The sequence below is a fragment of the Hemitrygon akajei genome, chromosome 12, assembly GCF_048418815.1.
Source record: "Hemitrygon akajei chromosome 12, sHemAka1.3, whole genome shotgun sequence".
NCBI classification, from domain to species: Eukaryota; Metazoa; Chordata; class Chondrichthyes; order Myliobatiformes; family Dasyatidae; genus Hemitrygon; species Hemitrygon akajei.
The window spans coordinates 62586540-62605094 of NC_133135.1; the positions used below are offsets into that span (position 1 = coordinate 62586540).

Genomic DNA, 18555 nt, shown 5'->3' on the forward strand with positions numbered 1-18555 from the left:
AGAACAGGAGGCAAGTTGGAGAGGGAAGATAAAGGTTACCTGAAATTGGAAAACTTAACATTCATACCATTGAGCTGGATATTATTAGGCAGAATATAAAATGTTCTCCTTCAAGTTTATGTTGGGATTCATCCTGGCAGTGGAGAAGGGCAGGTATAGACAGGTAGGCATGAAAATGGATGGACGTGTAGAATTGAAAAGGCATTCAACTGCTTTGTGTCCATTTTTTAAGAATGCAACCCCTTCCCTTCCCTCCCATCCCATCCCACTCCTCAAATGTGGGGATTAGCATATCATGCTTAACCTTACAATGTCAGTCCACTGTTGTGGTGGAAGCCATGAAATACAAAGATGCTTATGTAACAAATCTGAACAATGTTTACCAGCTATATATAAAAGAATTCAATATACCATCGTCCCACTTGGTGACGCAATAATATCAACGCTGGACTCTGGAGCCAAAGCTCCCGAGTTCGAATCAAAGTCAGGCTGAGCGTCAAGCTAGCAACTCGGCCTCGTAAAAACAAGAATAGCTTGCTACAGAAACACCGTCAAAAGACGGTGCCCCGATGACTCTACTGCCGAGTTAAGGGCTATTCTTCTTCTTCAATATACCATCGCATTCATGTAACTTGTCCCCCGATTTTGCACTTGCAACCCAAAAAGACCCATTTCATATTGGCTAAATTGGAAATAAATTTAGTAGCCATTCTGATTAAAAACTTAACAATGGCCACACACAAAGAGTACACATGACTACACTTAAGCAGTATTTCAACTGGTTGGAAATGCTCTGGGAAGGGCATTAACAGGGAGAGAAAAATGCAATTTTCCCTTTCTTGAGGGAAGCATAGCAAAATGTATGTAAAATATATATTTGAAATACCTAACATTCAGAGGAATAATGAAAAATATGGTATTAAAATCTTGAACTGAAGTTTCAGGAAAGAGTTGCAAGATAGCAGTGAAAGTTTACAAAATGCCAGAATGGTAGCCTGAGTATTCACCAGCTACAAACTTAAAAATAGATTTGTGCACAAGCAATTGAACCATTGTACATTGTACATTGAACATTGTAGGGCAACTTCAATACAAACAGTTCAATTCATCAAAATCATGCCCACTGAATATACATGAAAACAAACCTACAAATTAGGAGCAAAAGTAGACCACTTATCTCCTCTGCCATTTAATAAGATCAAGACAGATCTAATTGCAAACTTAATCCATGTTCCTATCAACACTTGATAAATTTTCATTCCCTTGCTACTCATGGATCCATTTACTCCACTGTCTTAAAAATATTCAACAACTCTAGTGACACCACCCTTTGCGGAAAAGGGTTCCAAAAATTCATAGCCTTCCAAAATTAAAAAAAAAGTGCATTTCAGCTATCTCTTATTTTTAAAACAGCCAAACGGAGTACCAGATTCTCACACAAGAAAAATTTTCTCTGTATTCATCCTGCAAAATGGGATGGGAACCGGAGTGAAGGGACTCAGGGTAGGATGGATGGTTAAAAAGTAAAGTTAATATGCAGTTAGACTGTTAGGAAGAGCAGGCAGATGATAGGACAAAATTGTAGCCAGCAGCGTGAACATCAGTGCATTATGGCATCAGAATCAAAAAGGGTAGCAAATACAGTACTCAAAGTTATATCTCAATAAGGTGGATAATCTTGTACTTTTACAGATAGTTGGGTATGTTGAATGTCTAAGATTACAAGTTGTATCAGAGGGATTAGAAGGTAGGCAGAAGGGGTGGGGTGGCTCTGCTGGTAAAGAATGGCATCAAATCATTAGAAAGATGTGACATAGGATCAGAAGATGTTGAATCCTTGTGGGTTGAGGTAAGAAAGTGCAAGAGTAAAAGGACCGTGATGGCAGTAATATACAGGCCTCCAAACTGGGATGTTATCTACAAAATGCAACAGGAAATAGAAGAGCTGTGTCAAAAGGGCAATGTTATCATAGTCATGGGAGATTTTAACATGCAGGTAGATTTGGAAAATCAGGTTGGTAATGGATCTCAAAAGAGTGAATTTGTTGAATGCCTACGAGATGGCTTTTTAGAGCAGCTTGTCATTGAGCCTACTAGGGGATCAGCTATACTGGATTGGATGTCATGTAATGAACCAGAGGTGATCAGGGAGCTTAAATAAAGGAATCATTAGAAGGTAGTGTTCACAATAGATTGAGTTCAACTTGAAATTTAATTGGGAGACAGTAAAGTCTGATGTAGCAGTATTTCAATAAAGTAAAGGAAATTACAGTGGTATGAGAGGAGTTGGTCAAAGTACTTTGGAAGGAGATGCTGGCAGGGATGACAGTACAGCAGCAATGGCTTGAGTTTCTGGGAAAATTAAGAAAGGTGTAAGATGGATGTATTCCAAACACAAAGAAATACTCAAATAGCAAAATGCCTGATGAACCTGTTGTAATTTTTTGAGATTACAAATAGAATAGATAAAGGGGATGCAGAGGATATAGTATATTTGGACTTTCAGAAGGCCTTTGACAAGGTGCCACACTTGAGGCTGCTTACCAAGTTAAGAGCCCATGGTGTTACAGTAAAGTTACTAGCATGGCTAACCATTGGCTGACTGGCAGGAGGCAGCGAGTAGGAATAAAAGGATCCTTTTCTGGCAGCTGCCAGTAACTAGTGGCGTTCTGCAGCGGTTGGTGTTGGAACCGCTTCCTTTGCTTAGACGTTGGAATAGATGGCTTTGTTGCCAAGTTTGCAGATGATACGAAGATTGGTGGAGGGGTAGATGGTGTTGAGGAAACAGGAAGGCTCCAGAAGGACTTAGACAAATTAGGAGAAAGGGCAAGAAAGTGGCAAATTAAATACAATTGGAAAATGCATAGTCATGCATTTTGGTAGAAGAAATACATGTGGAAACTATTTTCTAAATGGGGAGAAAATCCAAAATTCTGAGAAGCAAAGGGACTTGGGAGTCCTTGTGCAGAACATCCTAAAGGTTAACTTGCAGGCTGAATCAGTGGTGAGGAAAGCAACTGCAATGTTAGCATTCATTTCAAGAGGTGTAGCATTTAAGAGCTGGGATGTTATGCTGAGGCTTTATAAGGCACTGGTGAAGCCGCATCTTGAGTACTGTGAAGTTTTGGGCTCCTTATCTAATAAAAGATGTGCTGCCATTGGAGAGGGTTCAGAGGAGGTTCACAAGGATGATTCCAGGAACGAAAGGGGTATCATACGAGGTATGTTTGATAGATCTGGGCCTGTACTCACTAGAATTTAGAATGGGGGGGGATCGCAATGAAACCTTTCAAATGTTGAAAGGCCTAGACAGAGTAGATGTGGAAAGAACATTTCCCATAGTGTGGGAGTCTATGACAAGAGGGCACAGCTTAGGATAGAAGGACAACCATTTGAAACAGAGATAAGGAGAAATTTCTTCAGCCAGAGGGTGATGAATTTGTGGAATTTGTTACCGCAGGCAGCAGTGGAGGCAAGGTCGTTGGGTACATTTAAGGTGGAGATTGATACGTTCCTGATCGGCCACGGCATCCAAGGTACAAGGAGGCGGCTGGGGAAGAAAGGATCAACCATGATTGAATAACAGAGCAGACTCAATGGGCCAAATGGCCTAATTCTATTCCTATGTCGTATGGTCAAACAGTCTTAGGAACCTTGTATGCTTCAATGAAGCCACTGCTCATTCTTTTAAACTCCCATTTAAACTACAAACTTGTCCTTCCCCACTAATCTCCCTCCTGGCAACTACCCCTGCAAGCAGAAGTGCTATACCTAACCAGTCACCGCCTCCACACTTTCATTCAGGGCCCCAAAAAGTCCTTCCAGGTGAGGCAACACTGTACCCGCAGATCTGTTGGGGCGCCTACTGTATCCGGCGCTCCCGATGAGTCCTCTTCTACATTGGCGAGAATCGCCGTAGACTGGGAGACCACTTTGTTAAGCACCTTCATTCCATCCGCGAAAAGTAGGATTTCCCAGTGGCAAACCATTTCAATTCTAATCCCTATTCCTACATGATCAATGGCCTCCTTCAGTCAAGCTGAGGCCATTCTCAGGTTGGAGGAGCAGCACCTCATATTCCATCTAAGTAGCCTCCAACCTGAGGGCATGAACATTAAGTTCCCCAAACATCTGGTCCACTCTCCTCTCCTATCAGATTCCTTTTTCTTCTCCAGTCCTTGCCTTTCCAATGTATCACCTCTCAGCTTCTTACTTCATCCCCCTCACCTGCCCACCTTGCTTCACCTATCACCTTCTAGCTTCTACTCCCTCTCTTCCCCCATCTTCTTATTCTGGCTTCTTCCTCCTCTCCTTTCCAGTCCCAATGAAGGGACTCAGCACAAAACATAGTCTGCTTATTCACTTCCATAGATGCGACCTGACCTGCTGAGTTCCTCCAGCATTTTTTGTGTGCTGCTCTTCATTTTCAGCATCTGCAGAACCTCTTGCACTTACATCTTGATTAAATCTTCATTGCTTCCAATAAATTTGTAACTTTTTATATTGAGAATGTAAACAGAACTTCTGATGTGGTCTCACTGATGCCATGTATATAGAAGTCTAATTTCCATTTCTAATTTTCAATTCCCCTGGCTTTCCTAATTAATTACTTTTGTGGATCATGAGCAGCTGAATTGGGTACTCTTGCATGCCAGACCAATCTCTTACCACGTAGCTAAAATACTCATTTTCTGCAGCCAAAATGGCAAATTATACATTTTTCCACATTACATCTTTGATCAACATTTATCTACTCACTTTTTCTATCAATATGCTTTTGCAATATCCTTATGCTGTCTTCACAACTTAAGTTTTTTACCGATGTGGTTTAATATTCATCTTCGCTTATCTTTTTTGCATTGATTTTGTTCAAACCAGTTCACTCAAAACATGTGATCATATTAGTCTGTCAGAGGAGTTGATAGATAGAGATAGATAGATAGATACTTTATTCATCCCCATGGGGAAATTCAACTTTTTTTCCAATGTCCCATACACTTGTTGTAGCAAAACTAATTACATACAATACTTAACTCAGTAAAAAAAAAATATGATATGCATCTAAATCACCATCTCAAAAAGCATTAATAATAGCTTTTAAAAAGTTCTTAAGTCCTGGCGGTAGAATTGTAAAGCCTAATGGCATTGGGGAGTATTGACCTCTTCATCCTGTCTGAGGAGCATTGCATCGATAGTAACCTGTCGCTGAAACTGCTTCTCTGTCTCTGGATGGTGCTATGTAGAGGATGTTCAGAGTTATCCATAATTGACCGTAGCCTACTCAGCGCCCTTCGCTCAGCTACTGATGTTAAACTCTCCAGTACTTTGCCCACGACAGAGCCCGCCTTCCTTACCAGCTTATTAAGACGTGAGGCGTCCCTCTTCTTAATGCTTCCTCCTCAACACGCCACCACAAAGAAGAGGGCGCTCTCCACAACTGACCTATAGAACATCTTCAGCATCTCACTACAGACATTGAATGACGCCAACCTTCTTAGGAAGTACATTCGACTCTGTGCCTTCCTGCACAAGGCATCTGTGTTGGCAGTCCAGTCAAGCTTCTCGTCTAACTGTACTCCCAGATACTTGTAGGTCTTAACCTGCTCCACACATTCTCCATTAATGATCACTGGCTCCATATGAGGCCTAGATCTCCTAAAGTCCACCACCATCTCCTTGGTCTTGGTGATATTGAGACGCAGGTAGTTTGAGTTGCACCATATCACAAAGTCCTGTATCAGTTTCCTATACTCCTCCTCCTGTCCATTCCTGACACACCCCACTATGGCCGTGTCATCAGCGAACTTCTGCACATGGCAGGACTCCGAGTTATATTGGAAGTCTGATGTGTACAGGGTGAACAGGACCGGAGAGAGTACGGTTCCCTGCGGCGCCCCTGTGCTGCTGACCACCGTGTCAGACCTACAGTCTCCCAACCGCACATACTGAGGTCTATCTGTCAAGTAGTCCACTATCCAATCCACCATGTGAGAGTCTACTCCCATCTCCGTTAGTTATAAATATCCCTATTCTCTTTAGTCTAATGCATACTTGTACTTAAAGTTGGTTGTTTTGTAAGTGGGGGTACAGTTTGCATAAGTACAAAGGAAAAGCAAGAAATAGGATGGTTGGAAATGTATAAAATTGACTGAAGACATCAAATGACTTTGCCCATTTGAGAAAAACGGATCTGTGCATGTCAAACCCAAAATCTAATAAAGGCCTTGGGCAAAAGGCATCATGGTCAACTTACTGTCACAAACTGTTTGTGACATTTACAGCGTAAGGAGACGAAGGAAAAGAAAAGAAATTCCAGGCTCAGAGCTGAGTTGTGTTGTATAGGTAACCCACATTTTACAACCACAGTAAGGACAGAATGACATAATTAATGTCTGATAAGACTTACAAAGATACTAAGAAACAGTACTTAAACAGAACTATGAGGCTTCTTCCTCAATTTATGGTCACTAGCCATTAGGGATCACTGACAAGTATTTTGTTCAGTATCAGGATGGTACTACATGTATAACATTAATGTAAATAGCAACTATTATGATTCTTAATTTTACTGCACATTTAGATTCTACTTGCAGCAAGCAAACCACAAACTGGATTGCTGTTATGTCCTCATTTGGACATATCTTGTGCAACTAAGGATGCAGAATTTGCACGACATATAACTGTTATCAATGATCCTAATCATAGAAGTGCAGGGTTTTAACACCATCAAAAAAAGGTGAACTGAGTTCAAATTCATACATTCAGAGGATTTGTTACTTCGACTTATTTTCTTTCCACATATTTCAAATGGACAATGTATGAAAATATAGCCAAGTTATGTACAATAACTTACTAGGTAAAGATAAAAACAGGAAGAATATCCCAATGAAGAGAGCGCATTCCATTATTAGGTTTTCTTTTAAACATTAATCTTCCAACCTCCATATGCAAATAGTACAATCAATATAGTGTAATCAAGAGCACAGTACAATTTCATTTGGAAGTATACTGTTCCTTTAAAGACATTATATGTGTTCATTGCATGCACGCTGGATGATTCAGGTATTTTTCAAATTATGCAATCAGAATGTCACTTCATTCCAACAGCTTAGAGCAGATATTTTGTTGCTTAAATGATTTTTTTTTAGAACTACTACAAAATTTTGATTGCAGTCATTAATATCTTAATCCAATAAAGAAATAATACTTAATTTGCCATGATCAAGCTTCCCCAGGAGTAAAGCATCCTATTTTAAGATAGCTCTCAAACCTGATTATGAGAATTGTCTTAGAACAGAAAACAGAACAGTACAACACAGGAACAGGATATTGAACCCACAATTTTGTGCCGACCAATTAAATTAGTAACTATATAGCCATCTAAATTAATCTCTTCCGCGTACACAAGGTCCATATCCTTCCATTTTACTCAAATTCATGTGCCTATCTATAGGTAGTTGTCAATAATTGACAATAATTTCTTAACTACTCATTGTAAGCTTGCATCTAAATTTACTATCAAATCATGTCTAATATTTAAAACGAATATTCAAAACATGCAACTTCAAGTAGTTTAGGTGGAAAGCAAAGATAAAAAGCTCCAGAATGATGTTTTTTTGTGGGCTTTTTGCATCTTCTGCATCTCACTTTTGTGATATTCTCCTCAATATGCTGCTGAGGAACTGGAGAGACATATTAGACCGTAAGACCATAAGCAATAGGAGCAGAATTAGGCCAGTTCGCCCATCAAGTCTGCTCCACCATTTCATCATGGCTGATTCAATTTTCCTCTCAGCCCCAATTTCCTGCCTTCCCCACGTATCCCTTCATGCCATGACCAATCAAGAAACTATCAATTTGCTTTAAATATGCATGAAAACTTGGCCTCCACAGCTGCATGTGGCAAAAACAATTCCACAGGTTTACCACTCTCTGGCTGAAGAAATTCTTCCTCATCTCTGTTCTAAAAGGATACTCCTCCATTCTGAGGCTGTGTCTTCTGGTTTCAGACTCTCCCACCATAGGAAGCATCCTCTCCCCATCCACCCTATCAAGGTCGTTCATTCGATAGGTTTCAATAAGGTCACCCCTCATTCTTCTGAATTCTAGTGAATACGGGCCCAGAGCCAAAAGCGGATCCACGACCTTCCTCTTCATTTGACAAGTTGTTCAAACTTGGAATCATTTTTGTGAATCTCCTTTGAACCCCCTCCAGGTTCGGCAATCCTTTCTAAGATAAGGGGCTCAAAAGTGCTCATAATACTCAAAGTGAGACCTTACCAGTGCTTTATAAAGTCTCAATATTACATCCTTGCTTTCATATTCTAGTCTTCTTGAAATGAATGCTAACATCACATTTGCCTTCCTTGCTGCAGACTCAACCTGCAAATTCAGCTTTAGGGAATTTTGCATAAGGATTCCCTTTGTGCTCAAGTTTTTGTTTTTTCTCTCCATTTAGAGAATGTCAACCCTCTCATTTTTTCTACCAAAAGTGCAGGACCGTAACTTCCTGACTTTGTATTCCATCTGCCATTTCTTTGTCCATTCTCCTAATCCAAGTTCTTCTGCAGCCTCTTTACTTCCTCAAAACTACCTACCCCTCCACCTGTCTTCATATCGTCGGCAAACTTTGCAACAAAGTCATCAATTCCATCATCCAAATCACTGACATACAACTTTAAAAAGAATCAGTCCCAACATAGATCCATGTGGTACACCACTTGTCACTAGAAAATTCTTTCCTATCAATGGAGAAATAAGTCTATTTTAGAGAGCACGAGCCTAAATACTCAGTACAAGAATTATTTTACTGAATTTGTATACAATTTAGTACATCAACTTGTACCTTCATTTCTTCTGACATGCTCTTGGACATCAAGTAACCACTTCTCCAGATACACCATTTCCTGTGCACTTACCAACATCTCCATTTACATTGACCTTCAACAGAAATGGCATGGTTAGCACACTGCTTTACAGTACCAGCAACCCAGGTCCAATTCCTGCCGCTGTCCGTAAGGAGCTTGTACGCTCTTCCCATGACTGTATGGGTTTCTTCTGGGTGCTCCGGTTTCCTCCCACGGTCCAAAGAAGTGCCAATTGGTAAGTTAATTGGTCATTGTAAATTGTCCCATGATTAGGCTAGGATAAAATCGGGGGATTGCTGGGCAGCATGGCTCGAAGGGCCAGAAGGACCTACTCCGCACCATACGTCAATAAATTGGACAATACTCGTTCTCCCCCTCAACAAATATTGTCCTCAGATAAACATTTGCCATCATATTCATTTGTAAGTCATTTCATGAAAGATAAACAGGTATAGACATATCAAGGAGAAAGAACCAGAAGAACCAGATGACCTGGAAAGGGAAAGGGAATATGCAGCCACTGTCAAGTATTCCTCTGGCTGTTCCTCTCAATAATAAGTATATCACTTTGGATGCTGTTGGGGGGGGGGGTGAATGATCTACCTGAGAACCGGCAGCGAACAAGTCTCTGACACTGAGTCCGGCTCTGTGGCTCAGAAAGGAAGGGGGGAGAAAAGGTGAGCTGCAGTGATAGAGGAAAAAAAAAAGGAGGTTCTGTGGATGAGAAAGAGATTTCAGGGTGGTTTGTTGCCTCCCCAGGGTCAGGAAAATCATGGATCGAGTCCACAGCATTCTTAGGTGGGAGAGTGAGCAGCCAGAGGTTGTAGTCCACGTTGGTACCAATGACATGGGTAGAAGTCACAATGACATGGGTCCTGTCACAATTAAAAAGACAAGGATAACAGTTAATGGAACCTTGGTTTTCAAGAGATATTGAGGCCCTGGTTAAGAAAAAGGAAGTGGTGCATAGCAGGTATAGGCAGGCAGGAACAAATGAAGTACTTGAAGAATATAAGAAATGCAAAAGGAGACTTAAGGAGGAAATCAGGAGGGCTAAAAGAAAGACATGATTGCTCGAGAAGACAAGGTGAAAGAGATCCTAAGGGCATCTAAGGTATATTAAGAGCAGATATATTAAGAAAAAAAGCATTTCAGAATTGCATATGGATACATGCTTTGATAATAAATGAACTTTTGAATTTTTAGATATATGAGCAAAAAGGATGGCAAGCAACAAAATATATCCTCTGGAATATCAGTGTGGTAGTCTATGTGTGAAACCGAAAGAAAGGAGGGAGAAACCTCAAATGGAATTTTGCATCTGTATTGAATCAGGAGATGGACAAACAGCCTATGAGAAAATGCAGCAGTGAGGTCATGGACCTGATACAGATTAGACAGGAGAAAGTGTTCACTGTCTTGAGGCAAATTAGGGTGGATAAATCCCTAGGGCCTGAAAAGGTGTTTCCTCTGATCTTTTGGGAGGCTAGTGCAGAAATTGCAGGGGTCCTAGCAGTTACCAAGAAAGTTGATGAAGGCAAGGCAGTGGATGTTGTCTATATGGACTTTAGAAAGGCCCTTGACAAGATCCTGCATGGGAGGTGGTCAAAAAGGTTCAGTTGCATGGCGTTCAAGATGAGGGAGCAAACTGGAGCAGACATTCAATTCAAACCTTCCATCTGCCACAATACCTTTAGCAACAGCAGCTGGTGTAAGTCACTGACAACTACTTATTTGTCAGAGTCAAGCTCTTCAAGGTGCACTGTTACAGAAGATGCATCAGCCCAGTTGTAACTTTAAACACATACATACACACACATAAGAAAAAGTGTGAGAACACTTTACAATTACCAGGCTTTCTGCATTAACTACTTATCAATGTGGTCACAATAATAGATAAACACAATCTGCTTAAACTAATAACACACGAACAATTATACTTCTCATCAATATTGAGTACATCATTTAAACAATCAGTTTAGGTTCAAAAAGTAATGTGAACCTCTGGGGTAATGCCTTGAACAAAAGCTATTTGGAGTCAGGTGGTCCAATCAATGAGATGGGATGATTTTGGAGGTGTGGGTTGTAGAGGTTCCTTGCTCTAATAAAAGGACACACCAAGTCAAGTTACAGCCAGAGCCTGCTCTTCTCAAAAGAGCACCATGCCTCGATCAAAACAACTTCTAGAGGACCTAAGAAGAATTGTAGAGAGGCAGGAAGCTGGTAAAGGCTATAAAACCATTTCTAAAGACCTGAGTGTTCATTAGTCCACAGTAAGAGAAGGACACCAAAGTGGAAACCACTGCTCTCCCAAAAAAACAAAATTGCTGCACATCTCAAGTTTGCAGAAGATCACCTGGATGGTTCCACAGCACTTCTGGGTAATGTTCTGTAGACAGATGAGACAAAAGTTGAACTTTTGGCAGAAATGCACACCACTATGTTTGGAAGGAAAAGGCCACTATACACCAGCACCAAAACCTTATCCCAACTGTGAAGCATGGTGGAAGGAGCATCAAGTTTGGGGCGGCTTCGCTGCCTCTGGGCCTGGACAGCTTTCAACCATTGAGGGAATAATGAATTCAAAATTGTATCAAGACATTTTACAGGAGAATGTCAGGGTAGCAGTCTATCAACTGAAGTTTAAATAGTTGGATGATGCAACAAAACACAAGTGTAAATCAACAACAGAATGGGATATTTAAAAAAAAAGATATCCTGTAGTATATCTTTGTTGGTTCATGCAAGGTATCCCAGAAATATTGATGAACTGAAACAATTTTGTATCAAGGAATGGCCTAAAATTCCTTCACGCTGTTATGCTAGTCTGATCAGCAGCCACAGAAAACACTTGGTGGAGGTTATTGTTGTTAAAGGAGGTTCTACCAATTATTCAATACAAGGGTTCACAACTTTTTCCAGCCTGGACTGCGGATGATTAAGCAATATGTTTAATAAAGACATGTAATTTATAATTTGGGTAAATTAATGGGAAGTATTCTTAGAGATAGTATTTATAATTATCTGGATAGACAGGATCTGATTAGGAGTAGCCAGCATGGATTTGTGCGTGGAAGGTCATGTTTGACAAACCTTATTGAATTTTTTGAAGTAGTTATGGGGAATGTTGACGAGGGTAAGGCAGTGGATGTAGTCTATATGGACTTCAGCAAGGCCTTTGACAAAGTTCCACATGGAAGGTTAGTTAAGAAGGTTCAGTCGTTAGGTATTAATGCTGGAGTAATAAAATGGATTCAACAGTGGCTAGATGGGAGATGCCAGAGAGTAGTGGTGGATAATTGTTTATCGGGATGGAGGCCGGTGACTAGCGGGGTGCCTCAGGGATCTGTTTTGGGCCCAATGTTGTTTGTAATATACATAAATGATCTGGATGATGGGGTGGTAAATTGGATTAGTAAGTATGCTGATGATACTAAGGTAGGAGGTGTTGTGGATAATGAGGTGGGTTTTCAAAGCTTGCAGGGAGATTTATGCCAGTTAGAAGAATGGGCTGAACATTGGCAGATGGAGTTTAATGCTGAGAAGTGTGAGGTTCTACATTTTGGCAGGAATAATCCAAATAGAACATACAGGGTAAATGGTAGGGCATTGAGGAATGCAGTGGAACAGAGAGATCTAGGAATAACAGTGCATAGTTCCCTGAAGGTGGAGTCTCATGTAGATAGGGTGGTGAAGAAGGCTTTTGGAACGCTGGCCTTTATAAATCAGAGCATTGAGTACAGAAGTTGGGATGTAATGTTAAAATTGTACAAGGCATTGGTAAGGCCAAATTTGGAATATTGTGTACAGTTCTGGTCACCGAATTATAGGAAAGATATCAATAAATTAGAGAGAGTGCAGAGACGATTTACTAGGATGTTACCTGGGTTTCAGCACTTAAGTTACAGAGAAAGGTTGAACAAGTTAGGTCTCTATTCATTGGAGCATAGAAGGTTGAGGGGGGATTTGATCGAGGTATTTAAAATGTTGAGAGGGATAGATAGAGTTGACGTGAATAGGCTGTTTCCATTGAGAGTAGGGGAGATTCAAACGAGAGGACATGATTTGAGAGTTAGGGGGCAAAAGTTTAAGGGAAACACGAGGGGGTATTTCTTTACTCAGAGAGTGATAGCTGTGTGGAATGAGCTTCCTGTAGAAGTAGTAGAGGCCAGTTCAGTTGTGTCATTTAAGGTAAAATTGGATAGGTATATGGACAGGAAAGGAGTGGAGGGTTATGGGCTGAGTGCGGGTAGGTGGGACTAGGTGAGATTAAGAGTTCGGCACAGACTAGGAGGGCCAGAATGGCCTGTTTCCATGCTGTGATTGTTATATGGTTATATGTAAAGTACAATTGCTCGCGTATTATTAGTTTAGGTAGATTATGTTTGTCAATTATTGTGACTTTGATGAAGATCAGACCACATTTTATGAGTAATTAATGCAGAAAGCCGGGTAATTGCAAATTTCATGACATGTATAAACCTGATTCTGATATGGATCTCTATTGTGGACTAAGAGCTTGAAGGAGGCAGGGGGAGGGGAGAATGTGGGAAGCACCAAAGAGACATTTTGTAATGATCAATAAACCAATTGTTTGGAATCAAATGACCTTGCCTGGTGTCTCAAGGCTAGGTGTGTCTGCACTTGCCCCACACCCCTCCCACAGCTTTCCACCCTCGCCATTCCCAACATCCTTTTCTCCCGCTAGATCTATAAACACGCTCTCTGCTCCACGTTGATGAATACAGCACCGTGCAAAAGTCTTAGGCATACTAACTATGTATAGGTGCCCAATACTTTTGCACAGTACTAAAAATTCTGCAGTAGGAAGCCTGCAGCACTGGTGAGGACACAGTCATCTCAAAGCTTCGATCAATTAGCAGCTTAAGCTATATCTTAAGAGCTAATGATCAAAAGGATTGGGCTTTGGGTAAAAGCAGACCAAAGACTACCACTATCTGTAAGTTAGTATTGATAATGCATGAAGAGACACTCAGTTAATTAGATAACTGTTTTATGTTAGTAGTATTATTTGGTTCGTTGTTGGGGAAGAGTGTCCATTGTAGTCTCTGGTCATATAAAGGTATTAGTGCAACAAAGTGAGCTTTGCATGTGGACATTCTTGGAATCCTAGAGCAGACATGTGAACAGCTGGAGATGCATTGCCCTTACTTTCTCATCATCTGTATATTTCTCCACTGGCAGGTATGAAAACAAATGTATATATTGAGTATTCAAGATTATAGATGGAGTAAAACACAGAATTGTCATAAACTTGATATTTTAGGAGTAAACACATAATAATGTACATGTTTTGTTAAGACAGAGGTCATTCATTACTTGGAAGATGTGAGACTAGATACAACAGCAACAAGGGAATATTAGAATTAACCATAGAATGTAATTCACATTAGCCAAGCCATTATTAAAAAACAAACCGAGCACTAGGATTTATCTCGAGGGACAGAATTGAGAAGACAAGTTATGCAAAATCAGTTTAAAACCTTTGTTTAAAGTACCACATATAGTTCATGCAGGTATTTTAAAAGGATGCAGAGGCTCTAGAGAAAGTGTAGAGATTTACAGAGGTGAGATGAGAAATGCAAAACTATACATATCAAGAAAGGATGAACAGATTGGGTTTCACTTTGCTTGAAAAACAAACGGCAGTTGATTGCTTCTAATTTAACTGAGGTCTTTGAGGGTTTTGATAGAGTGAATGCAAAAACCATGATTCAATTTCTAGGGAACAATATATTTACAGGTCATGATTACAATATAATCACCAGGAAATACAATATAGGAAATTCTGCAGAAATTTGTTTAACCGAAGAAAGATGAAAATATCATGGAGTTGAAAACATTAAAGGACAGGCTAGATAAGCATGAGCGAGAAGGGAATAGAGGGTTATGTGATAAGATTTAAATGAGACCATATGGGAGAGGGCTCGAGTAGAATATAAATGGTGGCATGTATTAGGGAGGCTAAATAGCCTGCGTAATCATCTGGAGTGAAAAATGATGGAATCAAAAACAGTATTCATTCTGTACTAAAGGCAGTATTACTACTAAGAGTGAAATTTTCAATTTTGAAGGCTAGATACACCATAATGGATAAGATTTAAAATGGCAGGGTTTACAATGACCTTCCGTACTTTCAAAGTGAAAACAATTCTTTCAAATAGTTTCTCTAATCTACCTTTACACATCCAGCCAATTTTGCTGAGCACTAATTCTCTTGCTCAATTCTTACCACTGATATTTAATATTTATACTATGTGCAGTAATATTTTAATGACAAACCAATCCACAATGGCATAATGGCATTATCTCATGGCAATAAACTGATTTACATCATATAGAGATGATATTAAACTAACAATTCAGTATAGATTAATAAAAACACCATTTTCATTCTAAAAAGAGATTTGAAATATATCATTTATTTCAGCAAAATTTACGAAAAGTGTAGTATAACTGGTATTTATTTATTTTAAACAGTAAATATGCAATCAGAATAATGTTTTAGTTCCTTCTCACTGAACAGACATAAATATAACCCTAGGAAAATTGAGGATTTTTGTACAAATTTTCTTAAAATATTTTCTAAAAATGAATGGAACTCCAAGCTGGAGAAACAATTTACTCATGTATCTAATGAAATTAATAAAGAAATGGATCTGGCTGTCAAGAAAGGAGAGATGCAAAGGCTAGGATAAGGGATAAAAGGGGAAGTAGATGTGAAAAATTACAAGCATAAAGATTAGTGATGCAGATGATAATAGTAATACAAAAGGCATTTACTAACAAATAAATTTATTTCCTGTTGCCCTAACCATCAACAATTAAAAATAAAATCCAAATATTTTTTAAAAAAATATTCAACTGAGTAGGCCTTCAGGATAAAAGGAGTGCAACAATAAAAATACCACGAGAAAGCTGGACAGATATGGACTCGACACTTGTTCTGTAATGCAGCTAACAACAATTCACATCCCAACGTTATTTCAGAAATAGTGAGTTACTGACTTCTACTTCCTTGACTTTTTGTTTACAAATGCACTATTTGGTATCTGTTTTATAATATTAATCTATTTCCTTCCTTATCCTTTTGTTCTAAGTACACTTGTTATCCTTTCCAGTTAACCTCTCATCTTAATTCTTACATTTCTGACTTTGTGGTGGTGTTCGGCTTCCTTCCCTTGAGATTTACCTGGCCTTTTCTCTCAGTTGGCAAGTTTAACTGTTGAAACAAATTCTTGATGACATCAATCTTAAGAACACACTCCTGCAAGTAAACGTGCAGGTTTGCGTTGGGGACTTGAATCACAATGCCATTATGTGCATTATGTCCTGAAGTTTATTGCCCATAAACTCACTTGAATGGAATATTATCTCTAATAAAAAAACAGTAGAGGAGTCAGAATACAGTAATTTACTACCAGTGTAGTTTGAATAACTACAACACTAACAACTATATGCACTTACTCAGAACAGAAATGTAAGAAAGAAAACAGAAGATCAAAGAAGTACATACAAAGAAACCACGCCCCGAAGAACTGCCAAGAGGGCCAGCCAAGGCCTGGTAGAAATCATGGGGTTTGGAAAAAGCCAGCTCTTCCTCCTCCTCAAAGTCAGCAATACTTTTTAACAAATCAGGAGGCAACAGAGGTGAGCTCTTGGCATCCTATAGGCAGAAGAAGAACAGAGGAAGAAAGCATACTCAGAGGGGAATCAAAAATAAACAGTTTTAGATCTGGCCTTAGACCTCCAAATACCGGAAATGCATTCATTCACAAAGATTCCTGGAAAAGCATAAGAATCTTATAATGCATGATTTAACCCATAGAATTACTGGAGGAAAATAGAATATTTAAATGTATTGAAGACTGAATTTAACAAGTAAAAAACAGAATTAGTTTAGGTGAATTTAAATGAACTCTTTAATACAGTTTTTACATCATCTGTTGTCTATAGTTTTTAACCTTAACCAACTACACATGGAAATAGTTTTGTTTTTGTAATGAAGTACATTTAAAGCCAATGAAATCTTTTAAATAGAATTGGTGCTGGAATGACATGCAAAAATTAACAGGATTAGCAAGTGTATTATATTTGTGATTTGAAGTAACTAAAAATTGCAATGTGCAGATCAAAAATTTAACATGATTAACAGATTACTGAACATGAAAGTTCAATGAAATTGCACAAAATTAATCAAACAGAACAGGTACTGAATGAGTTGAGGATATGTAAGGAAGCTGCCTTAAGATTACTCTGCATTAAAAAAAATGTTCATGAACATCTGCAATGAGGTACCAACTCAATGTTTTTTTCTTAATAGGATGTGCAAATTAACTGTAAAGCAAGCATTTATTAGCCAACTCCAACTGGGCTTGGTTATGAGCCACCTTCAAAAATTGAAGCTCTTTGAGGGTTACTGACACAGGGATACCCACGATCTAGAACCATGACATTAAATAAATGTTTTCTTCCAAGTGAAATTCCTGTGCATCTTGGAGAGGAACCTGCAGAGAGTAGCATTCTCATGCATCTGTTACCATTTTCTTTCTGGATAGTAGAGATTGCAGATTCGGGAAATACTTTCGGAACAGACCTTACAAGAGGTCCGATTTTAGACAGTAATCATTACATCTGTGGTGTTTTAAAAGTGGGGACAATGAACATTTAAAGTAGTGTATAGGTAATAATTAAAAGCTTCGTTCACCAACTATGAGGATGTGCCATGTTTCAGTGGAAGGTTCGGGAAATTACGTGATGACTCACAAGTCACAGAATACGTAGCCTCTGGTTGTTCTAAAAGCAATAGTACTTATAGGATTATTTTTCTTTCCTCCACCCACTTTCCTCCTCCCTCATTTTTAATGCTCTAAGCCTTGCTAGCAAGGAAAACATTAATTACACTACCTTAAGTACCCGTAAAGTGAACTATTACAGTGGTAAGGCTACTCCCATAGCATTTTTAGGTAGGGAGAATCAGGATTTAGACTCAACAATGAAGGGTGGAGTGCAACATATAACAAAACAAAAGATGATCACTCTGTGTTTCAGCTCCATTCTGGTTCCTAGCAGATCAATCCCATTAGCCTAATTTTGCTTTATATTATTTCCCCATACCCCTGCTATGTACACACATTCATCAAGTCCCTTTGATTCTTCCAACATTTAACAAACAAAGGGTAACTTACAGTACAAAAGTACCATACCATGGCTGCGGTAGAAACATGCAGGTGGGAGTTCTCCCATACGCTTGTTACTTTTGTCTCCCTTACTATCAGAGGCCGTTTGCTTGGAAGATGATGTTGGATCTATGTAGAGCTGTGCACTGAGTACATGTTACAAACTAAAACAATTGTTCAGTAAAGGTTGAAGGAATGAACATCTAGTGCAGTTAATGGGGTGTTTTGTCCTGGTTGGAGCTTCTTGAGAATTACTGGAGCTGCATTCATCCAGACAATTGAATCACACTCCCAACTTGTGCCCTGTGCACAATGAAAGACTATGGAGCATTAGGGTAGTGGTTCGTTTGCTACAGAATACCCAATCTCTGACCTGCTCATGTAATTATGTGGCTGATCCAGTTAAATTCCTGGTTAAAACTGACCTCCTGAAAGTTAATGCAAACAATTCAAAAATGTAATGCCAGTGAATGTCAAAGGTAAGTTGT

The 18555-nt window shown here is 39.3% G+C and overlaps 1 protein-coding gene across 4 annotated transcripts in view; it reads right to left on the reverse strand.

The window, feature by feature from the left end:
- The window catches only part of smg7 (SMG7 nonsense mediated mRNA decay factor), a 120370-nt gene that overhangs the window by 12044 nt on the left and 89771 nt on the right, over positions 1-18555 (reverse strand). For 3 of the 4 annotated variants that reach the window (XM_073063277.1, XM_073063276.1, XM_073063275.1), the window contains exon 19: positions 16405-16554. The exons of the other annotated variant lie outside the window; for it this stretch is intronic. In XM_073063277.1, the coding sequence (XP_072919378.1) occupies positions 16405-16554 (150 nt within the window). The remainder of the gene's footprint in view (positions 1-16404; positions 16555-18555) is intronic. 4 annotated transcript variants of the gene reach the window in all.